The sequence below is a fragment of the Anopheles stephensi genome, unplaced genomic scaffold (genome assembly GCF_013141755.1).
Source record: "Anopheles stephensi strain Indian unplaced genomic scaffold, UCI_ANSTEP_V1.0 ucontig9, whole genome shotgun sequence".
Classification (NCBI taxonomy): domain Eukaryota; kingdom Metazoa; phylum Arthropoda; class Insecta; order Diptera; family Culicidae; genus Anopheles; species Anopheles stephensi.
This window is the reverse complement of record NW_023405460.1, coordinates 1-21453: the sequence shown is the minus strand read 5'-3', so window position 1 is coordinate 21453 and position 21453 is coordinate 1. Positions and strand designations below refer to the sequence as shown.

At 46.2% G+C, this 21453-nt stretch overlaps 7 protein-coding genes and 1 long non-coding RNA gene across 8 annotated transcripts; 1 reads left to right on the top strand and 7 right to left on the bottom strand.

Annotated features, from left to right (window-relative positions):
* Window positions 1–538: 538 nt before the first annotated feature.
* LOC118517255 lies at window positions 539–1254 on the bottom strand. The gene is made up of 2 exons (XM_036063230.1): window positions 922–1254; window positions 539–853 (listed from the first exon to the last, which is right to left on the bottom strand). Exons 1-2 carry the CDS (start codon window positions 1159–1161, stop codon window positions 572–574), a joined length of 522 nt encoding a protein of 173 aa, XP_035919123.1. The 5' UTR covers window positions 1162–1254; the 3' UTR covers window positions 539–571.
* A 127-nt stretch (window positions 1255–1381) lies between these two features.
* Window positions 1382–2158, bottom strand: LOC118517258 (37 kDa salivary gland allergen Aed a 2-like). The gene is made up of 3 exons (XM_036063232.1): window positions 2006–2158; window positions 1786–1947; window positions 1382–1722 (listed from the first exon to the last, which is right to left on the bottom strand). The coding sequence occupies exons 1-3, from the start codon at window positions 2063–2065 to the stop codon at window positions 1444–1446; spliced, it is 501 nt and encodes a 166-aa protein (XP_035919125.1). The 5' UTR covers window positions 2066–2158; the 3' UTR covers window positions 1382–1443.
* Window positions 2159–2916: 758 nt separating this feature from the next.
* Window positions 2917–3695, bottom strand: LOC118517256 (37 kDa salivary gland allergen Aed a 2-like). Its single transcript, XM_036063231.1, has 3 exons — window positions 3588–3695; window positions 3348–3518; window positions 2917–3283 (listed from the first exon to the last, which is right to left on the bottom strand). Exons 1-3 carry the CDS (start codon window positions 3642–3644, stop codon window positions 3005–3007), a joined length of 507 nt encoding a protein of 168 aa, XP_035919124.1. The 5' UTR covers window positions 3645–3695; the 3' UTR covers window positions 2917–3004.
* Window positions 3696–4333: 638 nt separating this feature from the next.
* Window positions 4334–5025, bottom strand: LOC118517250. Its single transcript, XM_036063223.1, has 3 exons — window positions 4880–5025; window positions 4654–4824; window positions 4334–4578 (listed from the first exon to the last, which is right to left on the bottom strand). Exons 1-3 carry the CDS (start codon window positions 4937–4939, stop codon window positions 4363–4365), a joined length of 447 nt encoding a protein of 148 aa, XP_035919116.1. The 5' UTR covers window positions 4940–5025; the 3' UTR covers window positions 4334–4362.
* Window positions 5026–5470: 445 nt separating this feature from the next.
* On the bottom strand, window positions 5471–6259 carry LOC118517249 (37 kDa salivary gland allergen Aed a 2-like). The gene is made up of 3 exons (XM_036063222.1): window positions 6118–6259; window positions 5881–6045; window positions 5471–5811 (listed from the first exon to the last, which is right to left on the bottom strand). Exons 1-3 carry the CDS (start codon window positions 6175–6177, stop codon window positions 5536–5538), a joined length of 501 nt encoding a protein of 166 aa, XP_035919115.1. The 5' UTR covers window positions 6178–6259; the 3' UTR covers window positions 5471–5535.
* A 129-nt stretch (window positions 6260–6388) lies between these two features.
* LOC118517260 lies at window positions 6389–7137 on the top strand. Its single transcript, XR_004908282.1, has 2 exons — window positions 6389–6508; window positions 6584–7137. It is a non-coding gene; the product is annotated as an uncharacterized LOC118517260 (long non-coding RNA).
* Window positions 7138–15734: 8597 nt separating this feature from the next.
* Window positions 15735–18645, bottom strand: LOC118517262 (beta-1,4-galactosyltransferase 2-like). Its single transcript, XM_036063236.1, has 2 exons — window positions 18535–18645; window positions 15735–18445 (listed from the first exon to the last, which is right to left on the bottom strand). The coding sequence occupies exon 2, from the start codon at window positions 17884–17886 to the stop codon at window positions 16933–16935; it is 954 nt and encodes a 317-aa protein (XP_035919129.1). The 5' UTR covers window positions 17887–18445; window positions 18535–18645; the 3' UTR covers window positions 15735–16932.
* Window positions 18646–18754: 109 nt separating this feature from the next.
* LOC118517248 (WD repeat-containing protein 55 homolog) lies at window positions 18755–20170 on the bottom strand. The gene is given in 3 exon segments (XM_036063221.1): window positions 18755–19513; window positions 19572–19945; window positions 19947–20170. Coding segments are annotated over 3 exon segments (1059 nt in total). The 5' UTR covers window positions 20136–20170; the 3' UTR covers window positions 18755–19017.
* Between the last annotated feature and the right edge of the window lie 1283 nt (window positions 20171–21453).

Genomic DNA, 21453 nt, shown 5'->3' with positions numbered 1-21453 from the left:
TAAGCGCGAACGCCGTTCGAAACTCCCGATCCAACTATTTTTCAATTAAAATAAAGCGGCTCGTTTGCGTGGGTTTTTGCGACGCGTTGGACAGGAGCAAAGGCGCGCGCGCGCATCATAATACGTGCACCGTGCGCGGCAACACCTACGAAAATAGATTACTTCTGTATTTATTGGCCACTAGCGAGAGTCTACCGGCGAGGGCTTGTTAAGACGAATTAATCCGCTGGTGGAATGGACGTGCACGCACCACTTGCACCGGAACCGGGTCGGCTCTAAGAAGATTGTCGTTAAAGGTGCTTTCCGATAGCTGCTCCGGGATCTGGTGCGCGGAGTGACATTTAATAGAGACTATAAAATGGCAAGTTGTGGATGCCTGAAGGCAATGGGAGTAGCACCCGAAAGATCATTATGTCCTAAGCTGACACCTGTTACAGTATGGCGATTTCTCCCTTTGGATATAGGAAATCAGTTGCGAAGTTGGTGCCTTGAAGAGCTTCAAGGTAAAGACGCTATATAAAATTCCCCACACGAGATCTTCACAAGCGCACAATGATAAGAATACATTTTATTAGCACCTTAACTGCTTGTTCACTTCCCTCATCAACTGCTGCACTTTGGACCGCTCAAATCGATCACTCTCGGGCCACTTCGCCGCCAGTCTTAGCTCCTGGAGATCAACCGCATCCTTGAAGTTTTGTGACGATTCTGTCTGGAGCATGCAGCTGAAGAAGACTGCCGAACGTTCTGCTCCGGTGAGTTTCTTCGCTTTCGACAGGCAAGCGTCCACACTGTCGGTGTAAACTCCATCATGGGTTTCCACTGCATCTAGCGCACTAAGCACGGTGCTTCTCTGTGAAAATTAGACAAACGTTCGTTATGTTCTTTAAAAATAAGAGGTTTGTCTTTTAGAGAAAGCACCTGAACTGATCCACTTTCATCGACAAATCCTAATGCAGCCAGAGCGCACTGTACGTATCGATCTGCATCGACTCCTCTCGTTTGGCGATACTGTCGCACATCACAGACTGTGTTTCTAGCTGATTCGGGAACTAGCCGCACACAATCGGTCACTGCTTGTGCCGCTACACTAGTACAAGCCAATACTATCAAAAGAACAGTTTGGCTTAAAAGGCTACCTCGTCTGTTGAACCACCTCATGATGAAGGCGATGACTAGCTCGGTAGAACGATCAACTTAGACTGGACAAGATCAACACAACAAAGTCCTACAGCGGTAGGATCGGAATAAAGAGACAAAGATGCTTCGATGATAACACGGGCTCTTGTCCATATTGAACAGTGGCAAACAAAGTAGATTGTAAACAGAACGAATCAGTGATATGCTATTGGAACTCGCTAGAACTTGAGAAAAACTGTGCTTATGATGCTGTCAAGTTAGATTACATTTATTCCATCAAAACTCTCGATTGTGCCCTTTCAGTTACAACTTACATATGTTGTCATCAATTTTCTTCATCTGCTTGTCGATCTCCGAGCTGTATCTGGTGCCCGGTGGAAGCTTGTTAGCCTTGATCAGTTCCCTCAAATCAAACGCCTTCTTGAACGCATCAGCCGAGGTGGATTTCAGCAAACACTTGTAGAACGCGTACGCCCGCTGGTTTGCCTGAGCGTCCATAGATTCACCGACGCACGTCTCCAGATTTATATCATGTTTACGATGCTCCTCGATGTTATTTAGCAGCTCATACAGCTTGTGATACTGTAATGGAAATTAGAGTCATTAGACACTCCTCTCCTTAGCTTGAATTGAATAGTTACTTACATCTCCAGTTCCATCTTTCTCCACAAAATCGACCGCCTTCATGCAACAATCGATGTGACTGTACATGTCCGTTGTTTCGAAGAGTTTGTACTGACGCACTTGGCACAATTTTTTCTTCAACGACGCTGCCATCTTGCTCTCACATTCTTTTATCGTACCACCCTGATAAGTGGATATCTTTTTAGTTTTGAAGTGACTATAGGAATTCTTGAAAATGTACCTGGACTACTGCTACTAAGCAGAGTGCGGATAAGGAGATGAAGATCGCTTCCTTTAGCATGGTGCTGCACTTTAATGCTGGAGCTTGCTGTACGATCTATCACAGATCAAGTGTGCTTATATACTAGAGATTATAGATGTCTTATGAGAGACTGATGGCAGAATCATAAACCATCTATATAAATATTGGAACACATCTGACATCATGTTTGGACAAGACATATCTATCTCCTGACATCACTAAATGAGATCTATCAACTGGTGTGGCTTACAGTAGTAGGTTATTGTCAGGTATTTTATCTTGAAGTTATTGGCATAGAATTGTTGTCTAAGTAGAATAATTATTGGCTATACAAGATTATCTACCATCTGGAGAGATCTTTAAAATTGACAATAATCTAATGGAAAAAAAATCTGATGCTTGGGGTTTTTTAGCATCTTGGGTTCAGAGTTCATAGCATCTGCTTAAATGGTAAAAATGTCCTGGATAAGATGAGCCTAGATAGTCTGGACTCCCAACTTCTATCAACAGCGTCCGATAGAATTTGTTGAAGAAATCATAGTTTGAGGACCTCTTAGCCAAGGTAGAGGATCAACTGACAGCTTCTTCTTCTTTTTCTTCCTTGGCACTAAAACCTTGAGAGATTTCGGCCTACCATTTCTGGCTTTCTGTGACTTGATTTTACCCGTAGTAAAGTAGTCAGCCTTACGTCAGAGTAGCAACTGACAGCTAAGGCTTCTTAAAAGCCTAACACTTCAAACTTTTATTTTTACTACTTTTATACCTAAGCATTCCTCCAACTCCGTATGACTTCAAATTTGGCTCAGAATTGCTTAGTTTTGTACCCAATTTTTCTCAAACTAAGACGCAGCTAAATTCTCTGTCAAAAGGCAATCCTTAATTTTTTGTAATTCAGTTTTTCAAGAAGATGCATGTATGTATTTGTCTCTTTATTCAAATGTTTCGTACAGATCCGATGTGAAGTATCTTCTCCCGAGCCTAGCCGCACAAACCGTCATCAATTTCCTTGATCAATCTCGCAACAACGCTCACGTCAAACGGATCACTCAGCCTCATCTTACCGGCCCTCAGTAGCTCGTTGTAGTCGACCGCATTCTTAAACCCGGTCGATGAACTCGTACCCAGGAAGCACGTGTAGAAGGTGTTTGCCTTCTTGCCACTGCCGACGTTCGACGCTTCCATCACACACTTTTTCATGTTGGCCGCGTGAGGAACGCTACTATCGACACGCTGTAGTAACGAAAGCAACTCACTTTCCTGGCGAAGGTAGAGTGGGTTGGTTAGTGTTCCCCTATTGAGCAATCGTTGAGCATTTACTCACATTAACTTCTCCATTTCCGTTGACGAATCCAACCACCTCCAGAATGCACTGCATGTGCTTATCCATATCATCGCTAGCGACCGGTGTGTATTGGCGCAGTTCGCAGACTCGATCCTTCAACGAATCGGGAATGTTTTTCTCACACTCCTCCACGGTTGACTCCTTGCGTGCCTTTTTAATGGAGGGATACAAAACTCTGTTTAATGTGGAAAATGTTGTTGCGGTCTAAGCGATAAATACCTGCCCCAACGAGACCAGACACCACAGCAATCCAACCGTCAGTAAGAGTTTGTTCATCGTGATGCTTCCTCGCCGTGATCTATGAGCTAGTGAGCTAGTGGGAGAGACCTTTTATACTAGCTCTCAACAACCAACCAGCTGATCAAATTGTTAAGGACAGCCGGTGTCTGGTGCTAAGTAAACATGTTATGCACGAATGCTAAACAATTGCGAGAATAAAGCCTTGTAAGCTATTGCGAGATATTATGGAGAAATATAGTCATCATTCACATTAACCATGCAAACCATCTCCTCGGAACTAACTACATCCAGTACCATGAATCATGGTTTAATCAGCATGCTAATACACCAAACAGTTTAACATAAGAATAAATCAAGGGTTTTCTTCGCTCGTTATTTATTTGTACAATATTTGTGTTCGATTTTTACCCCGTAGGAATTCCCCACTGAATAGGGGTTTTATGTTCAGTTCAGGCAGCTGCACTAATGTTAGCCACCGTTTTCTTGGAAATCATAATCTAATGCGATCGTATAGGAATAAGCGCAGTGTAAATATTGCTGCGCTAATATTGATTTTGACCCGAAAATCTCCAATGCGGCCACTTTATTAGGCTGGATAACTTTATTAGGATAACACAGCACTTATGAAGTTAATGTACAAGCGAGAATCTGACTCATCGGCGATATGGGTCAACAGTATTGTGATATTAACTTGAAGAAAATGTAGTTGTAGTAAAAAGAACATATTTTACACTGCTCAATGCACTTTTTTACTTTATTTGGTACACTGACCGTCAGCCGCTGTTAACCCACCATAATTGAATGCCTTCCTGAAGGTCTCCGACGAGCTCGTTCCCAAGATGCACGTGTAGAAGGTGTTCGCTTTGCTTGTGCTATCGACACGATCAGCTTCAGAATTACATTGCTTAAGGTTGCTTAAATGATCTGGACTAGAATCAATCGTTTTCAGTACAGCGAGCAGATCCTGGAACTGTTAAAGTTGTAAGCAAATAGACATTAGCATTCGTTGCAATTCTTAACTCAAAGTAAGGTTTAACATACGCACCACAACATCACCAGTGTCCTCCACAAAGCCAATCACTTCCAGAACACACTGCATGTGGTTATCCATGTCCTTGCCTTGTACCGTCTTATACTGACGAAGCTCACAGATGCGGCTCTTCAACGATGGAGCAATGTTCTTTTCGCATTCTTCAACGGTTGTCTCTTCTCTGGCCTACAAAGAAAGGTGTTTGAAGAGTGTTTCAGAAAGAAAGTTTCAGATGACTCACCTGCCCTAAGGAGAGCACACACCAGGCGAGGACAATAGTAAGCAACATCTTTCCCAGCATGTTTCCAGTTTAGGATTCCGTTTGATTCTATTGATGGTTGTACTTAATGGGTTGTTTTATTTTAAGGGACTGGCAGCTCTGGGGAGCTTCCCAGATGGCACTGAGCAAATAACAAAAGCTGCAATGTTTGATCTTTATCTAAGTAAACAACAATATTTGCTAAGTTGAATGGAAGTCATACTCAAACAATAGGCATCATAGTAGTTGTTGGCTTATCAGACTTAGTCCGGTGAAGATTTATATAAACTCGCTTCCTTGGAAGAGACTTGAAAACGATCTAGAACCAATCATTTGGTCAGGCTTTGTACCAGACAAGAATTTCAAGTCAAGGCTAACCAACCTTTTCCTAATCTTATGGAGACTACGGGAAAAAGATCTACACGAGGATATCGAGGATACTTGCACGATATAACGAAGCCCAATACTCTTTGAAGTGCTGTTTTACTGGAGACAATCACTTCTTCAACATCACCAGAGCCTCTCGACCATATTCAATATGGTTATTTAAATAAAAACCTCCAACAAAACGCATCAGATGTAAACAATCATAGCTTTATTTCTTGCCATTCGCCAATCAACTCGAAACTTCGATTCATTTACTTGCAAATCATACTATCAATCTGCGCCATCAGTGTGTCCACCTGGGGGCTATACTTGGCTGTGGCCGAAAGTTTGCCCGCATTCACCAACTCCTTCAGATCGAAAGTTTTCTTGAACGAATCGGCAGAAGTTGACTTTAGCATACACTTGTAGAACGCGTACGCTCGTTTGCGTTTCGGTAGATTGTTCCTGTTTCCTCCGCACGTTTCCAGATTGAATCCATGCTTACGATCCTTGTCGATCGCGTTCAGTGGTTCGATCAGTGCGTGATACTATGGAAGAGAGCATATTATTGGCAGAGGAGTAATGGCGAATGCTTCATACGACCCTCAACTACTTACATTTCCACTTCCATCAGGGTGGACGAATCCTAGCGCTCGCATCACGCAGTCGATGTGCTTCTCCATATCGGCCCCTTCCAGCAGCTGGTACTGCCGAATCTGGCACAGCTTGTGCTTCAACGAGTCGGGGATACGCTTTTCGCACTGCTCAACCTTTTTGGCTGCCTGCATGTGACAGAAAGTGACTTGGCGCGTTAGAGTGCGTCAAATTTGATCAAGGTTTTAACATTGAATTACCTGTACAATGATGAGTAGTCCGCATGTTACAAGCGCAACAGAAAACACCTTCCGGAACATATTTATATTGAAGCGTTGTTGGGGTTCTTGAACGATCGTGTCTAACCTCTACTTCTACTACTAGTATGAAATAGGATTATGACGTCTATTTATACTCCTTAGAGTTGTTGTCCATAGACATCTGATGATGTTTGATATTTACCCATATCCATACCGATTGTTTAAACAGCTGAGCTCGCATATCTCATCCATTAACCCTACCATCTCAACTGGATCAATACTAAGCGTCCAGTTCTAACCATGTCTTTCCTTGCGCTGTGTCATACCGTCTCCAATATTCTCATACTTCTCCGTGCACTCGTGATACTTTACCACGGTCTCCAACGTAACGGTGAAGCTTCAAATCGGATTAACCAAAGTCCAGCTTAACTAACCTCGCGATTACACCTCTCTCTTCTCAACGCAGAACGTAATCCGACTCCACCCAGCCCAAACGCACCCCATTAGCGAACGAGCGTGTCGATGAGCTGCAAATGACGATGCGACATAACGGTGGTCGCAATGCAATAAAATCACTCCCCGAGGGCTCCGTACGACGACGCAATGCGTGAAAAGCAAACCAAATCATCCCCGCAGGCACACTCACATAAAACAGTGCTGCCCCCCCAGTTTCGAAGCGTGTCCATGTCGTAAGCCTAATAGGGATTGTGTTACCTTCTCCTTGGCCTGCCCAAATGCCAGAGGTGGCGCTACGAGGTTGTCTGGGATGGAAAGCTCACCCTGCAGCAGGTGGAAATATAGTTTGAAAAAATAGCGGAGAAAACTGATCTTCTTGTCAAGTGTGACGAAACTGCGACCAGTCGCGATCCTATGGTGCCATTTTGTTTTGACTCCAGACCGACGCATGCCGAACGCTTATTTATTTCAAACCCCGCGAGCAGGACCCAGTGTATCGTAAATTTGCTTTATAGCATCAATTAACGTGAAATAAAATATTATTTAATTTCTCCGCCCAAACAACTCCCAACACTCCAAAGCCGTGCGCCTCCACTTACCATTCGACCTGTGCGATAAATTAGCGATCTTTATCGCCTCCCGAACCGATGGGAGGTGTATCGAAACATCTCGCACGGACATGATTAGGAGGACCGTGTGTTAACCTAGCCAAGGGGCCTTAGTATTATAACCGATTTAGACTTGTTTTCTGTTGCTTTTCGGGTGATGCGCCCACGCGACCGACACGAATCGAACAGCCTCCGTGAAAGTGATCGTGATCGTACTGGTGTCTTCCACCTGCTGATGGCCCCCGATGCGTTATTGATGAGTGCGGCCCGGTGTGCCTTTTGGGGCGAAAGAATTCTCCGGTGATTATTGAACGTCGGATGCACAAGACTCGGTGTATACAGGTGACAATATGCAAATGAGCGCCATATACGCGCGCCATCCACCGTTGCCGACACTTGTCATCCGATGAAGTCACACTTGTCATTCTGGGTGCGGATTTGCTGGACGGATGCTGGTTGGGAGCGATGTTGGTCAAGATTTATCATGACATTCGCAGGCGGGTTCGGGCCATCCCCAAAATAGGTACACTAATAACACACGCTCGCTTACCTGGTGCCAGCGGTGTACCGACGCTTATTTATGTCATCATTAAGCACCGACCGATTTGGCGATGCTGCATCCTGAGCGATCGTTTCCCATTTTTGCATATTTATTCGGCTTGTTCGGCAGTGACGGTGGACTTGTTGCAGAAGACACTTGTTTTTTTTTGTGTTGTTGTAATAAATGAGTTTATTAAGGTTGTGTTTGCACTGTGAAAGAGAAGAGGACAAGGTTCCATGTGGAGATCTCCCCATCCTCAACAGAAAACTGCCAAACTGGTAAAGACTTGAAGTAAATTGGTGGTAAAGCATATTAATAACTGAAAGCTTTCGAAAGAAGACTAAAATAAGATCCTTGTGCGTGTCACGGCTTCCGTTCGATTCTTCGTGCACTAAAGACGTTGGACTTCAAACTTCAAAAGCACACAGAACTGTCGACCCAATTACATACATTCGATACGATCGATTTCATTTCGGATCGCTCAATCACTCAAGTTACATCACCGGGGGGTTCATCATCAATACGGGGTACAACCCTCTTCGTGTCCGAGTGTCCTCTTCACGCGACCTGCGTAGGAGCTTCAAGAGCCTCGCGCCACAAAGAAGCGAACGGTGCGTGGCCGTCACATTATGCTACCGTGTGATTTTCACTTGAGTTTGAATTTGGAATCCGAACCACTGTACTCCTCCTAGTATTGCTCGTTCACACCATGCCTGGAATATGTTGCTGGTCATTCTTCAGACCAGAGGCGTCACGGACAATCACGACCTTCACCAGAGGGTGTGGTTTCGATCACTACGCACCCAAATAAACGGACTAATAGCGATACGAAATATAACAACTCGTAAAGACATCCGTACGATGATCATGATGGCGGTGGCTCTGTCCAGATGGTACCTGGAACGCACGGGACCACCGGCGTTGAAGAAGTGATTTGGCGAAAAAAAGCCAACTCGCCATTCACAGTGCGCCACGATCACGATGTGAAGCGATCGGTTTTACGATCGTTTGCTGATCGTTTAGTTTGCTCAGTCAATGTCTGTTGTTCTCCGAGGGGGGGTTTATTTTTTATTAACAATACGGTTATAAACTTGTTCGCACGCCACTGCCACAATCAACCTACGGTACCTTGGGACGGTTCAGCTCCATCCACCAGGACTGCGCCAGGTGGATATCACCAGAATTCGTATAATGCCATTTCGAAGGGGACGAGTACCGCTGGGGTAAGTGAACCACACACTCAACAACAACTTTTAAGCTTGTTACGAGATAAGAGAACCTGTAGTCGGATTTTATGGCCGATCAGGTACGCAATCTACCAGAGATTAAAAAGGGAGAGTGTGCGCCGTATGTACATGCGGTTGCGTCATTTCCTGTACGAGGTGATCCCGTGTGAACAACAGGTCTATCACTCACTCCCTCTCTCTCTCGGAGATCTTCCTTATTTGGGGAGATGTTGGCGTAAGGGAAAGGAGGACGAATAGCAGTTATTACCCAACTCTTGCACTGATTTCTCATCTCCATTTTGACACCTTTGCATCCCGATCACATCCGATCGTGTGCGCTCAAGGTTCTGTTTTCAATTACTGCGCCGCACCGGAAACAGTGATCCACTGGAAAACAAAATGGTAATTTTGTAACCACTTCAGCCACAATTTTTGGCTGACACGAAACCATATTTGGGATTCTAATATCGTCTGTACAGATCGTCCGTCCGGGCTCCATGATTTTGGCTGCCCGAATGGCGTCGTGGAACACACTAATGGACGCGTGCCAATCCAGCTGGTCCAGAACCGTTGCGTTCAGGCTTCCTGGTTGTAGAATGACAGCCCGCTCGAGTACAATTTATTAAATGCAGCTGTACGCCTCCGCATGACCTCTGCGGACGGTACGGTTTAGAGCGGTGTGGTCGCGTCCATGTGTCCGGGGAGTGTCTACGTCAAACTTGATCAGCTCAAGACACTCAACGCAAGTAAGCAAAGAAAAAAAAGAAATCTCACAATGCACATTGCCACCGTCAGTGTCTCGCCTGAGCTGAGGGCTGGGACCTCGCCAGAGTAGTGGCGCAAGTGGCGCCACGCGTATACACACACGCCTGTCCGAAAACATTAACAGGTTGCTGACAGATCCAAACGTCGTTGTTGTCGGTTTCTCCTTCCCCCAATGCCAGCTCCCATGAAGTCTAAAGCGCCTCTAAATTATTATAATGGTGCGTTTCGGGCAGCATTAACCCGGGAGAACCCCGGGAGATGCGACGGTGTGTGATGATGCGCGTGAATACACACGTTCCGTTTTTTCATTCATATTTCATACGCTTAGTGGACTCAATGGACCGGACACCGTGGACCGTCCCCGGACGCACGTTTTTGTTGAGTCTCGTCAATTTGGCGACAGGAAAGATTTTCATAAATCTGATTTGCAACCAACGTCGCTTCGATTCTCCAAAACCTTTTGTATGGAGCTCCGGTTAGTTGTTTTGGGGCGTGTGGACAGACAGATCGAGAAGAATGGATGCAAAAAAAATCAACCCGATCGTAGTGTCGTTTCGTTTAAAGGCCGATTTATTGTGACTAATAGTGGAGCGATGGGGCGAGAGATCACCCCAGGCAGGGGAGGGTGATGATTATTTTCATTATGTTAATTGGTGACCGATGGACAGTCAAATTTGGAGAGTTCGCCACAAAACTCCACCAAACGAGCCTTCCAGATACTAACGTTTAAACGAGGAACGAGTTTGCATATAATGTGAGGTTATGGGGTTTGTCTTTATGGGCAAAATGTCTCTTCGCGGCGCTGCATAAAATATGGATTATGAATAATTTCTCCAAAACTGCCTTCATCATTCAGCATTTTACGATTGTTTACAACGGAGCTGTTTTGGGATATTCGAACGATTAGAGTCTCTCTGTCGTGTAAACAATAGTAGAGATCGCGTTGATCCTGTTAACCTGAACAAATGTTGCTTAATGAAGAGTAATCCGACTATGCTTTCTAGTTTTTACACCAGCGAGTTGTTGTTGACTCCGATCATCTACGATCGAGGCCCACTCAGAAGTCTAAGTTAAAAGAAGAATTGATGAAAATAATTAATTGGAGCTAGACCAACTTCCAGATCGAAGTCCTCCGAAGTACAAACACAGCAGTAGATCATCCAATGATCACTGGATGGACTAACTGTCACAATGCTCCAAACTTCAGACACGGCTAGAATCGCTGTTGACAGTACCCCAAACATCCACCGACCCGAATTCATGATGCGTACGCCATTTTAATTAGCACATAAATCAACAACAACCGATCGGTACTCCGGATCGTGACAGTGCCCTCAAAGTCGATGACTCACAAGAACGATCGCCGACACCGAATTGCCTGGTACGACAATTACTCCCTTTTCTTTCAATTATGGTAAATTTGAATAATTGTCGATCGTCGTCGAAACTCAACTCCAGGGTTTTGCGGTTTTGTGCTGACATTGACGCGCTTCACTCCCGCTACTCTCCTCCTGGCGTGAAGCCGTCGGTGACTTATGTGGCACATTGTACACACATTATAAAAGCCCTCCCTCCGGTGATCGGCAACTTAATGCTTCGCTGCATACATTACACGCGAACCGTAGACGATCTCGTGCCTCGTTTCCCTGCCACGACCAGATCGATCGTTTCCGAAAGATTGCAACGATTGAAGGGTTTTATTAATTTCTGTGCGCTGTTATTGAATATTCCTCCCTGCAGAGGAAAACAGTCAATCCGGAGCGGCAAAACAGGTGATCCGGTTCGTCTAGGTGCGGCGCCATACTGTTCCACCGCAGTCCGCTTGACAGATGGACTATTGTTTTCGATTATTACTTTGCTGCACTACCAAGCGCTGCTGCTCAGCAACGTAAATAATAAAACCGTTTCGATCAGTTCGCCGATACGTCAACCTACGCATCGAGCGGGATCGGGCCACGGTGCACGGCTGAAGGTTTCGCGCGTCTCAAGTGGCGCACTGGTGACTAACGCGCTAGGTTAAAGGCTAGGTTTGTTGTAATATTAATTTGCAAAACCTCCCCCCCTTCTTGACGTGCGATCGTGCACTGGGATCCTGGTCAATGGCGCCCGGGACAAAGTCTAACCGAGACGCCAAGAGCCGCCATGGTGGAGTGTGATAATGAAATTCAAAATTCATCTCACCAAACCACCTGGAGCTGGCTTAAAGTGGCCTGTAAGTGGCGTCCGGGTTATCGACTGCTGAAACTAATGCAATTCGACATTTTCCTTTCTATTGTTGTAGGACTTGAGCTACAAGAGCCAAAAACCCCATTAAAGTGTACTTGTTTGATATTTTACCAAGCAAATTTCAACACTTTCGATCATAAACCATTGGCCGCGACTTTTATTTATAGCTGTTCGAAAGGTTCCAACTAGAAGCGAAATGGTTCCTCAACGTGATCCCGCCGAGTATGAGCGGCGCGTACCGTTCCCTATTGCTGACTAGATGAATATCTTTGGCCAATGTATTCAACATCCTTCGGTTCATCGCATTGGGGCGTTGTTTTAATCAATGTAACCGCCGCCACCGGACCAGATTTGTCAATGAAGAAGCGTACGCACGTTACTACGGTTGTCGGTTTTAACTATTCACAAAATCAAAAACACAATCCCCAGGCACAGGCCTCTCTCCAATCACCGGGGTCCTTCATGTGACGCGCAACAAGTTGGATTTAAATTAGATGCATTCGAGTCGTGTTGCGATCGCGCCGGACGGCTAGTTTGATGGGTGACGCATGGACAACAGGTAACACAGGGAAGGCAATATCCGGTGGCAAACCGCGACCGGACGGTGTAGGAATCACCATTAAGAAAACCGTTCCTCGATTATCATACTCCGCTACTAAAATGTGTCGATTCTGTACTTGTAGCGCAATCCGGGTGTAACGCGCCAGTAGCGAAGCAATCAAGCAGCGCAACCATATCTCGAGGGTTAGCGTTAAGAGCTGAACATAAGCCGTCCGTTCGCCTTGCATCGGGAGACTGGACAGCAATAGTATAGGATTTCTTCATAAATAAATTAACAAATAAACAAGATCGTAACCGTAACAATAAACACGGCACAATAGCTCCGGATCCGGAGTCCGCGTGTCGTTTCATTGTTGTCTGGGCCCGAGGGTCCTGTCTTGCAAAACTCCGCTTCCTTCAAAGCATCCGGACCGTGCTGGATGGTGCACCACCAAGGTGGCCGATGATTCAATTTCCCCTCAGCGCCGTGGTGGACTTTCACACCCCGGCAACTCCGACACCAGATTCTCGATTCGCATATTTATGAGGAGAAATGGTGACCCGTGAGGAAGAGGCGGGATGTAGATGGTAGAGGTGGCCTGCGCGAGCCATTGGCATGACACGCGGACACAACATACGACGCGTGGGTGAACAGACGCGAGATCACAGCTCCAGAACGACAACTGGCTGGCTGGCTGGCTGGCTGGTCCAGGCGGCTGGCGCTACAAGTCGTCCGATGGATGCCCTTCAAAAACCGCACACCGTGCCGGGAGTATGCAGTGCGGGTCGAGGTTGTCCGTGTGCCCCACCTAAACTTGACACCTTCTAGTTAATGGTAATGGGACCGATTCTTTATCCGCAAAGTACCGTGTACGAACACAAATATCTGCGGACCACGGTTACCGGTTTCTGGGTTACAAATTTTGATAGCTTCCGATACGTGGCTGTGCTCACTCCGTGTGTCTCATCATAATTCCCTCCCGGGTCCGGTGGGGGTAATAAAGTTGTCTACGGCGTGATCTTGTGAAGAAAAATGCGTTTGCAAAATTTTATCCCCCCGATATGCGGTTGGCACGAGCGCGCGAACCCGTCGTTGACTCGCATACGTCACCCTCGGGGAGACGTTAGGGGGAGAGTTGAGATATAGTGGGTAATCTGATTGCCATAAAATTTTCAAATGATTGCACAAAGGACATAATCTCCCGCCGCTTCTGGCGCTCGAGGCCTGATCTGGACAATAAAACTGGTCCATTTATTTCGACTTAATAAAGTGGACTAGTGGAAGTTTGCTTCATCGATCATAATTCAGACTGGATCGCTCATGTGGTCAGGGTTGGTGCCTTACCGAAGGCACCTTACCATCCCGGTTCCAGAACCAGTTCCTTCCTAACTCCCAGACAAAGATTGATTCGGAACAATCTTGCGCCAGATGCTTGGTCTAATTAACTCCGGGTGATCGACGAAGCTGAGCCTCGCAATCACACCTCATCCTCATAATTAGCTTCAACTCACGACGGAAGACTTTCTCACGACTCCTCCTGTCCAGCAAATGGATTCCTGCACCCATCAGTCGAATCTTCTTCGTTCTAATGAACATCAACACCCCATCAGCCCAAGTGTGCCAGTAGCTGCAGCTCCTTCTTACCTTAATGCAACCGATTTGGAGGAAACCGTCCACGGCACGATGCATAAATCACGCCGCCAACTGGAAAACGATTAATAAAAATTAATTACCCTAGTGCGATAATTCACGCCATTCTATCGGTGCACTGCCGCGTGAGGCGGTGAAAAACTGGCCCCCGATCGGCATACACTCACGCGCAGCCCGGGAAAAAGTGCGGAAACGTGTCTGACGCGTCGATTACGCCGCACACGAACGCTCGTCCGCGCACGCCTTTTGCTTTTGGTGAATTATGGAGAAAAAGCGCGCGCGCGCGCACACACACACAGCGTCGGGTGATTTATGGGATATCGGAGGGGATATACTCCGGCCATCGACGGCGTGTGTGCTGGATGTGTAGTGCCGCTTAGTGCCTCACAGTACATCAACCGCCACTGCCGATAAAGAATAATGGAACGAAGCGTCGCAGCACTATGTTTAGAATTTGACACTTCATCACGTCTCGCTTATCCAGTGTACCACTTCCACGCTGGTTTTCCGTGTGGTTTGTCTGCTTCCTGCCGGTTTCGACAAGTTCGTGCCAAAAACGGTGTGGAATGGATGTGTCCAGGGTCGGAGAGCAGCATTAGAAGAGCCAGCATGTGACAATGACCGGGATCGGGGATGGAGGATACTGCAGGAAAATCTTAGCGAAGAATATACCAAGGATCGTCTAAGGATAGCTCTGGAAAATGTGCATAGAGTTGAAGTCCTGGAGATATACCAGGAGAGTCGCTGGGGTCTCAGGCTCGTACCGTAAGAGAGCCCGATTAGAAAGCAGGGACTCGACAAACTAAGATGATCTTGAGGTGGTAAAGGAGTGCTACGCAGTGGCGGATCCAGCATTGAGGAGCCCTGTGGCTGGAAGAACTCTTATTCAAGCTGTTGGAACTTTTTAAACTCCGTGCTCAACAGGACCCTTGGAGGACATGGAGGCTCTTAGAGACGGCAAAGACTCTAGATAGGACTTGGACTACGCGGTCCGGTGGAAGACTAGATCTCTTGAACAACGAAGAATCTTCGACCGTACCGTCTTGTTGGTAGATGAAATTTGGACAAGGCTTAATGCCTACCAGGTATCTTATCAGGCATCTTTTGTAGTAGACGAGGCGCTTTAGAAAACTTGGTCTCTTGGTGGACTGGTTCTCTTGGTAGACAAGATCACTTGCACAACGAAGACTTTTCAATCACAACGTCTCTTGGTGGATGAGACTGGGACAAGGCTTTATGACTATGAGATCTCTTGATCTGGTTGTCTCAATAATGCGATCTTCTTTACCAGGTACCAGATACAAGATCACTTAGACAACGAGGACTCTTCGATCGCGACGTCTCTGGGTAGATGAGAGTTGAACAAGTCTTTATGGCTACGAGGACTCTTCGTCGATCAGGTCCTTTCGATAACTAGACCACTTATGCACTGCGTTTTTCGGTGCTTTAGAAAACGTGGTCTCTTGGTAGACGGATTTTCATGAAAGACAAGAAGCATCTTGGAAACTGAAAAATTGGCAATCAGTTCTATTAGACGAACTCACCTTTGAGCTCACTTAAAAGCAGAACAAATCCATATATGTTACCTAGGCGCACGCCTTCAATTAATTAATTAAGTTGAAGTTTTGATTTATTGAGTTTTGTTTTATCTTTTTCGCTGTTGTCTGGCGCTAAGTACGGGAGTCTAAAATTTGCAATCCTCTCTCACTCTCTCTCTTCTCTTGCTTCCGTTTGCAACTTTTTTTTTGTTCTCCTCTTCTTTTGATTTCTTAACTTCAAGAATGTTTTTAATAACCTTACAGAATGCGATCTAAAAATTGCTCCTAATTTGCCCCGCTTTCGTTAATCTTTTATTTCTTTCATTTGCTTTTTGAAGTTTTCTTATCACGCAGCATGTTTTTTTTTTTTCAAGTGTTTTAAATCTCCCTCACGTGTGCTTCCGCTAATGAGTGCCAAAAACGGGAGAAGAGCAGAGAATCCTCGCACTGGGTATGGGCCTGGTGGCTTGTGACTTAAGAATTTTCTTGTTTGCTCTTTTTATCCCTTCAATTTGAATTGTAAAACTGTTCCTACTTACAAACTATGCATTTAAAGATTTTTTTTTTGTTTGTTCTGTTCTATTTGTTTCTAATTAAATTTCGCCTTAGCTCCTACTTCGCTACCCTATGTTGGGGAAGGGGATTAATAAATAGGAGTAAACTATCGTCTAGCTTGCTTGCCTTTGCTTTTACGCTGCTTAACGTAAGACCAATCCGATCACTTATCAGCAGCAGTTGCACTCGGTAGCACTTAGTCTAATAATTTGTAACCTTATTTGTTTCCTTTTTTTTTTTTGGTATTGCTCCTGATGTCCTGGTGTCTCGTTTTATCTCGCAAAAATGGCGCTTTTGTTAAACTGTATAAGCGAAGAAGTAGAATTAATTGTAAATGTGTGTGTTTTTTTTGCACTACTGCAAACTCGCTTTCTCCTTCGTAAATGTAATTTTCCTCTTTGTTTTGTTAAGGCAATATTTACTTACTTCAACTTCAACCATGTTCGACCTGATTCCCTATAAGCCATTTAACCGAGAAAAATTCAAAAAACACACCCAACTCTCATACTAATAAAGCTAACAGTAACATGGAAAGGAGAAAAACAACTATGAACACTAAATAATACATTGTTGTGCTGTTGCGATCAGCCCCCTACAGGCTGTAACAAACTCGACCTTTTCCCTGGCAATCGCCTTGGAATGGAACTAAGACTGAAAAGTGTGCAACTAGAGCGTAGAAATGGCAAAACTGTTCCCTACCTCGATTCTCTTAAGTTTCCACCAGCACGTGCGTGAACAGGTTGTGCAGCTTGAAGCCGACCTGCTTGTAAACGAGCGAATTCAACCCGTCCGTATGGTACCGCAGCTTGCCATTCTTCAGAAACGCAACCCGATCCTTGTTCGGTGCCTCCGGCCGATGCTTCAACATCGAGTACTGGCTGTAGCTGGGGCTGAAGCGACAGATTTCGATCTGCTTGTTCGTCAGCCTCCCGTACAGATCATCATCCTCACCGCCCCAACCGCTGAACATGTTCGACATGCCGTTTATGTTGAGGAACACGCTCGATTCGATCGCAACCGCACCGCCAAACAGCCCCCGGTACGGCAGATTGTACCGGAACACGTCCAGGCTCGAGCACATGTGGCGCGGTTTCCGCGAGCACGCATACAGATGGCCCAGATTCATCGGCATCAGGTCAACGTCGTGCAGCACCAGACACGGATAGTCCAGTCCCATCGCAATGAGCGCCCCGATATTGAACAGCTTCGCCCGGTTGAACGGTTTCGGATCGTACTGCTCAATCACAAAGATCCGGTAGTGGATTCGCTGCCGGCGCAGATAGTTGTGCATGTAGATGAGGAACTGATTGAGCTGCCGTTCGCGCTGCCGGTACGGTACGATAATAGCGGTGCTGAAGCTTGGCAGACAATCCTCCGGATAGTATTCACCACCGAGCCGTACATTGTTGTTAATGATGTCTTCCGTGTAGGGTGGCCGGTACAGGGACAGATTTTCTTCGATCACTTCACTGTAATCGCACCGGAGCCCGTTCCGCATCAGCGAAATGTTTTTGGTCGTTTTGCGTATCAGCTGATCGTAGATGTTTTCACCCTCGATGTAATCGTACAGGCTGGCGAATCGTCCCGGCCACAGGAAGTACACCATCAGCACCAGGTAGGCCGCATACGCGTACACACCGTTCGACAGTCGGAACGTTATCATGGTGCTGGTGGTGCTTGGGGACGGGATTTTTTACGGTTTGTACGGTTCGCTTACGAAGGTGGCCCTTTTCAACCCCACACTCAAATACACACTTGGGATGGATTTTATCGGCACCGTAAATCAGTTCACTTTAGACGTGCAGAGTGTAGAGAGAAAACAGGGCCAACTTATTAAGGTAGAAAAATCGGAAAATCGGTGCTCGGGGGCTGGTAGACAGGACAGACGGTAGAAGATACCAGAGGGGGGATGGGAGAGAGTGGACGGCACTAAATGCGTCGAAGAACAGCTCGATTGCACTGGATTGACACGCGAACGCGAGTGCAGGTGCACTTTGGCATGCTCGAGCGGTGTTGTGTCGGTGGTCGAAAAACTGCACACACAGCAACAAAAACAGAGTATTCGACAGCATGCGCTTCGTACCCCAAAAACCCGAAGTTTGATGACCGCCGTTGATAATGATGATGATGATGATGATTATTGCGCTACCACTTCAACGAGAAACGACTTCGACAATGCTCGTGGTCCGGCTTTTTCAACACCCGGCAAACGGGTGATTGTGCTAAAACAGATGAAGAATGATGAAAATTGCGATAAACTTCTACACACTGCAGCAAACTAGATTTTCCTTGTATTGGGTTAATAGCGTACTGTGGAGTGTGACCGCTTTTCCACCGTGTTTTGGTCCTGCTTTTCTCGGTATTCACGTGCGCGTATATCCTGCGGGGAAAACGCACACATACGCAGACAGGAAAATGCTCAACACCGGATCAAAACAAACAACCAACGCGCGGTTGACAACGACAGGTTTATACCGTAGCATCAGCGAGTTGAAGCGAGATTGGAGCCAAAGCGTTGAAATTAAAATACATTTTATTTTATTTCTCGAAGAAACTACACAATTATATTGATAAAGACAGGCTTGTGAAGCGTTACAATAGTGCCGTGCTACGCGACCGCCCTAACAATCCTCACAATACGCAATAAATCTGTCTTGTAGGCCTTGTTCACCAATCGGGTTTAGGCAACGTGCTAGACTCGACTTCACCAAGACAAGATCGGCTTATAATTTTAAAATAACAATTCTACCCGCCGTTCAGCGGATACGCTCGCCTTACCGAAAAGAAGCTCCTCTTACTCGTTCAACCCTGCAAAGAAATCCTTTGCATTGACGCGCTGCGATGAGGGAAGGTTATGCTTCAGCGTCCGCTTGTCCGGTTTGCTGTTGTACTTGATACCGTCAAAGTCTTCGAAGTATTTAATGTTCCAGAAGCGTACATCGTTGTCGTGCGAGCTGGTCGCAATTAGCTCACCGCTCCCACTGATGTCCATCGTATCGATCGCCATCGAATGTTGGCCCACGATACCGAGCACACGGCCCGGCACTAGATGCATCGCCCGGATAATGCCATCCTCACCGGCCATGACGGCAATCTGTTCCGTGATCGGTACCATACGGTTTGCGCTCGCTTTCGGTCCGGTAAACGCATCGCAGTGGTACGCAAACTGGCCCCAGTTGAAGGTGTAGTAGTTGCCCTTGGATGTACCGACCACAAGCTTGCTTTCGCGCTTGAATGTTCCCATGCAGTTGAGTTCCTCTTCGTACGGTTCTGACTGGACGAACATTTTACTGGAAGAAGGAGTAATATTTAACACAAATGGACAATCGCTCTAACGCCCATGCTTACCGTTGAGCAATGTTTATCGTCGTCAGCAGACCATCGCCACTCGTCATCAGCAAATACTTCTGTTGCTGGCCGTTCGACAGGATGCACGAGACAAAGTCCTCCACCGGTCGCAATCCAAACACCGCATCTTTCTGCCGCAGATCCCACAGCTTCACCTCACCATCGTCATCGCCCGTCGCAAACAGATGCTCTCCAAGCACCGCCATCGAGTACACCGGTTCACTGTGTGCTCCTTCCCAGACCCGTTTAAATTTCCCAGTTTCCGTATCCGCTACCACAATCGAACGTTCCCGGCCGGTGGAAATGATGGATAAACCATCGCGGGAAAACTCCAAACAACGGACCGCTTTCGTGTGCAGTTTCGTGTGTTGCCGATAGGACGTTTTGCTCGTTCGAATACTTGTACATCAGCACATCGCCCACGGACGTGCCAACGGCAAGAATGTCTTCACACGGATGGAACGAAAGATCCACCACAAAATCTTCCGTCTGGATGTCGGCCGGTTTCGAGCGTGGTTTCTTAATTTCCGTAATGATCGCTTTTATCACGTCATCATCCTCCATCTCTTCATCGTAATCGTCCAATCACCCGATGGGATGGGCCAGCCTCGGATGTGCTTTCACCGTCGGGTCCTTTTTCGTGCCATCCTCCTTGTTGCTGGTTGCCTGCCTCTTGTATCGGAATCCGAATCTGATGTGCTGTTACACCAGTTGGTCTTTTTCGCTGGGTCATCCTTGTTACCGCTGGCCAAAATCGGAACCCGAGCTTGTGTCCGGACATTTGACTGTCGTCCTCCTCGTCGTACGTATCATCCTAATCCGTATCCATCCATGGCGGGCGATTCGGGCACACCGACAAATCCTTCCTCCGTTTCCGATACGTACTCGATCAAACCTAAAAGTTCTTCGGTGCGGGCAGTCAGAAAGTGCGTTGCGTCTAACTGATCCACATCAATTTCTGCGTCGTCTTCACTATCGCTTGAATCACGGAAGTAGGGCGAATGGAAATTCCTCCTGCAAATTGAAAACACCCCGATCCCCGGAAGGAAACTTATTTTAGGTTATGGCCATCATTTCACTGTGCTGCCGACAGCCAATCGATGCGGTTCGGTTCCCCCGTTACTTACATTCCACCAAATGAAACACAAACTTAAAACACGGCTTGGACGAAAACGACGGCTATACGCAGCTAACAAACGGTGATAGCATCAATTACAACCCGCTTTTACAGCCGCTACGCATTTTCCAAATCTCTTTATCAACGTGCAAGCGCGGCACACATTCCAATGATGCGTTTTTGTTATGACAGCAGCAGCAGCAGCAGCTTTCCTTTGTTTTGACAACATAGTCAATTTCGATGGCGTTTCGAAGTGAACATGTTCGAATGTACGTGAAATGTTTCAAAGAATGTTTCAATGGATTTGAATTTATTTTGAAATTTCAATCGGGTTTTGATTACTTTTGATAAAGATTTCAGTTTTTTACTAAATTTCATGATTTAATGAACATAAATAGATAAGAACAACAGGCTCCTTTCGTAATTAAGTGTTTTTGTTGAGAAATGTTTCACTCTTGTTCTACAGCAAACTGTTCTACGAAAGACGACACGTCAAACGTCAGCGACTGGCTGTCAAACCGACGAAACGTCAGAAAATATTTACGTGAACTGGTTTTATTTCGTTTTTTTCGCTCTACAAAAGTTGTTCCACCACACAACAGTGCATCGGAGACGATAATTCGCTCAAAATAACGCAAGTTACAGGCTGTGCAATTCCGGAAAACGGTGCTGATAAAGTTAGCTAAAGTTTCGCTGCGAAACATAATCACTGAGCTCGAGATCGAAATGTCCCGATGACTCGCTCGCTGCAAGTGGCCACAGTGG

Coding starts and splice junctions, on each gene's coding strand:
- LOC118517255 (XM_036063230.1), bottom strand. CDS start 1,161: ATGAGGTGGTTCAACAGACGAGGTAGCCTTTTAAGCCAAACTGTTCTT. Junction 854..921: donor ATGAAAGTGGATCAGTTCAG/GTGCTTTCTCTA, acceptor TAATTTTCACAG/AGAAGCACCGTGCTTAGTGC.
- LOC118517258 (XM_036063232.1), bottom strand. CDS start 2,065: ATGCTAAAGGAAGCGATCTTCATCTCCTTATCCGCACTCTGCTTAGTA. Junction 1,948..2,005: donor GCTTAGTAGCAGTAGTCCAG/GTACATTTTCAA, acceptor TCCACTTATCAG/GGTGGTACGATAAAAGAATG. Junction 1,723..1,785: donor AGAAAGATGGAACTGGAGAT/GTAAGTAACTAT, acceptor TTTCCATTACAG/TATCACAAGCTGTATGAGCT.
- LOC118517256 (XM_036063231.1), bottom strand. CDS start 3,644: ATGAACAAACTCTTACTGACGGTTGGATTGCTGTGGTGTCTGGTCTCG. Junction 3,519..3,587: donor GTCTGGTCTCGTTGGGGCAG/GTATTTATCGCT, acceptor TCCATTAAAAAG/GCACGCAAGGAGTCAACCGT. Junction 3,284..3,347: donor ACGGAAATGGAGAAGTTAAT/GTGAGTAAATGC, acceptor TACCTTCGCCAG/GAAAGTGAGTTGCTTTCGTT.
- LOC118517250 (XM_036063223.1), bottom strand. CDS start 4,939: ATGCTGGGAAAGATGTTGCTTACTATTGTCCTCGCCTGGTGTGTGCTC. Junction 4,825..4,879: donor GTGTGCTCTCCTTAGGGCAG/GTGAGTCATCTG, acceptor CTTTCTTTGTAG/GCCAGAGAAGAGACAACCGT. Junction 4,579..4,653: donor AGGACACTGGTGATGTTGTG/GTGCGTATGTTA, acceptor CAACTTTAACAG/TTCCAGGATCTGCTCGCTGT.
- LOC118517249 (XM_036063222.1), bottom strand. CDS start 6,177: ATGTTCCGGAAGGTGTTTTCTGTTGCGCTTGTAACATGCGGACTACTC. Junction 6,046..6,117: donor GACTACTCATCATTGTACAG/GTAATTCAATGT, acceptor TGTCACATGCAG/GCAGCCAAAAAGGTTGAGCA. Junction 5,812..5,880: donor ACCCTGATGGAAGTGGAAAT/GTAAGTAGTTGA, acceptor TCTCTTCCATAG/TATCACGCACTGATCGAACC.
- LOC118517262 (XM_036063236.1), bottom strand. CDS start 17,886: ATGATAACGTTCCGACTGTCGAACGGTGTGTACGCGTATGCGGCCTAC.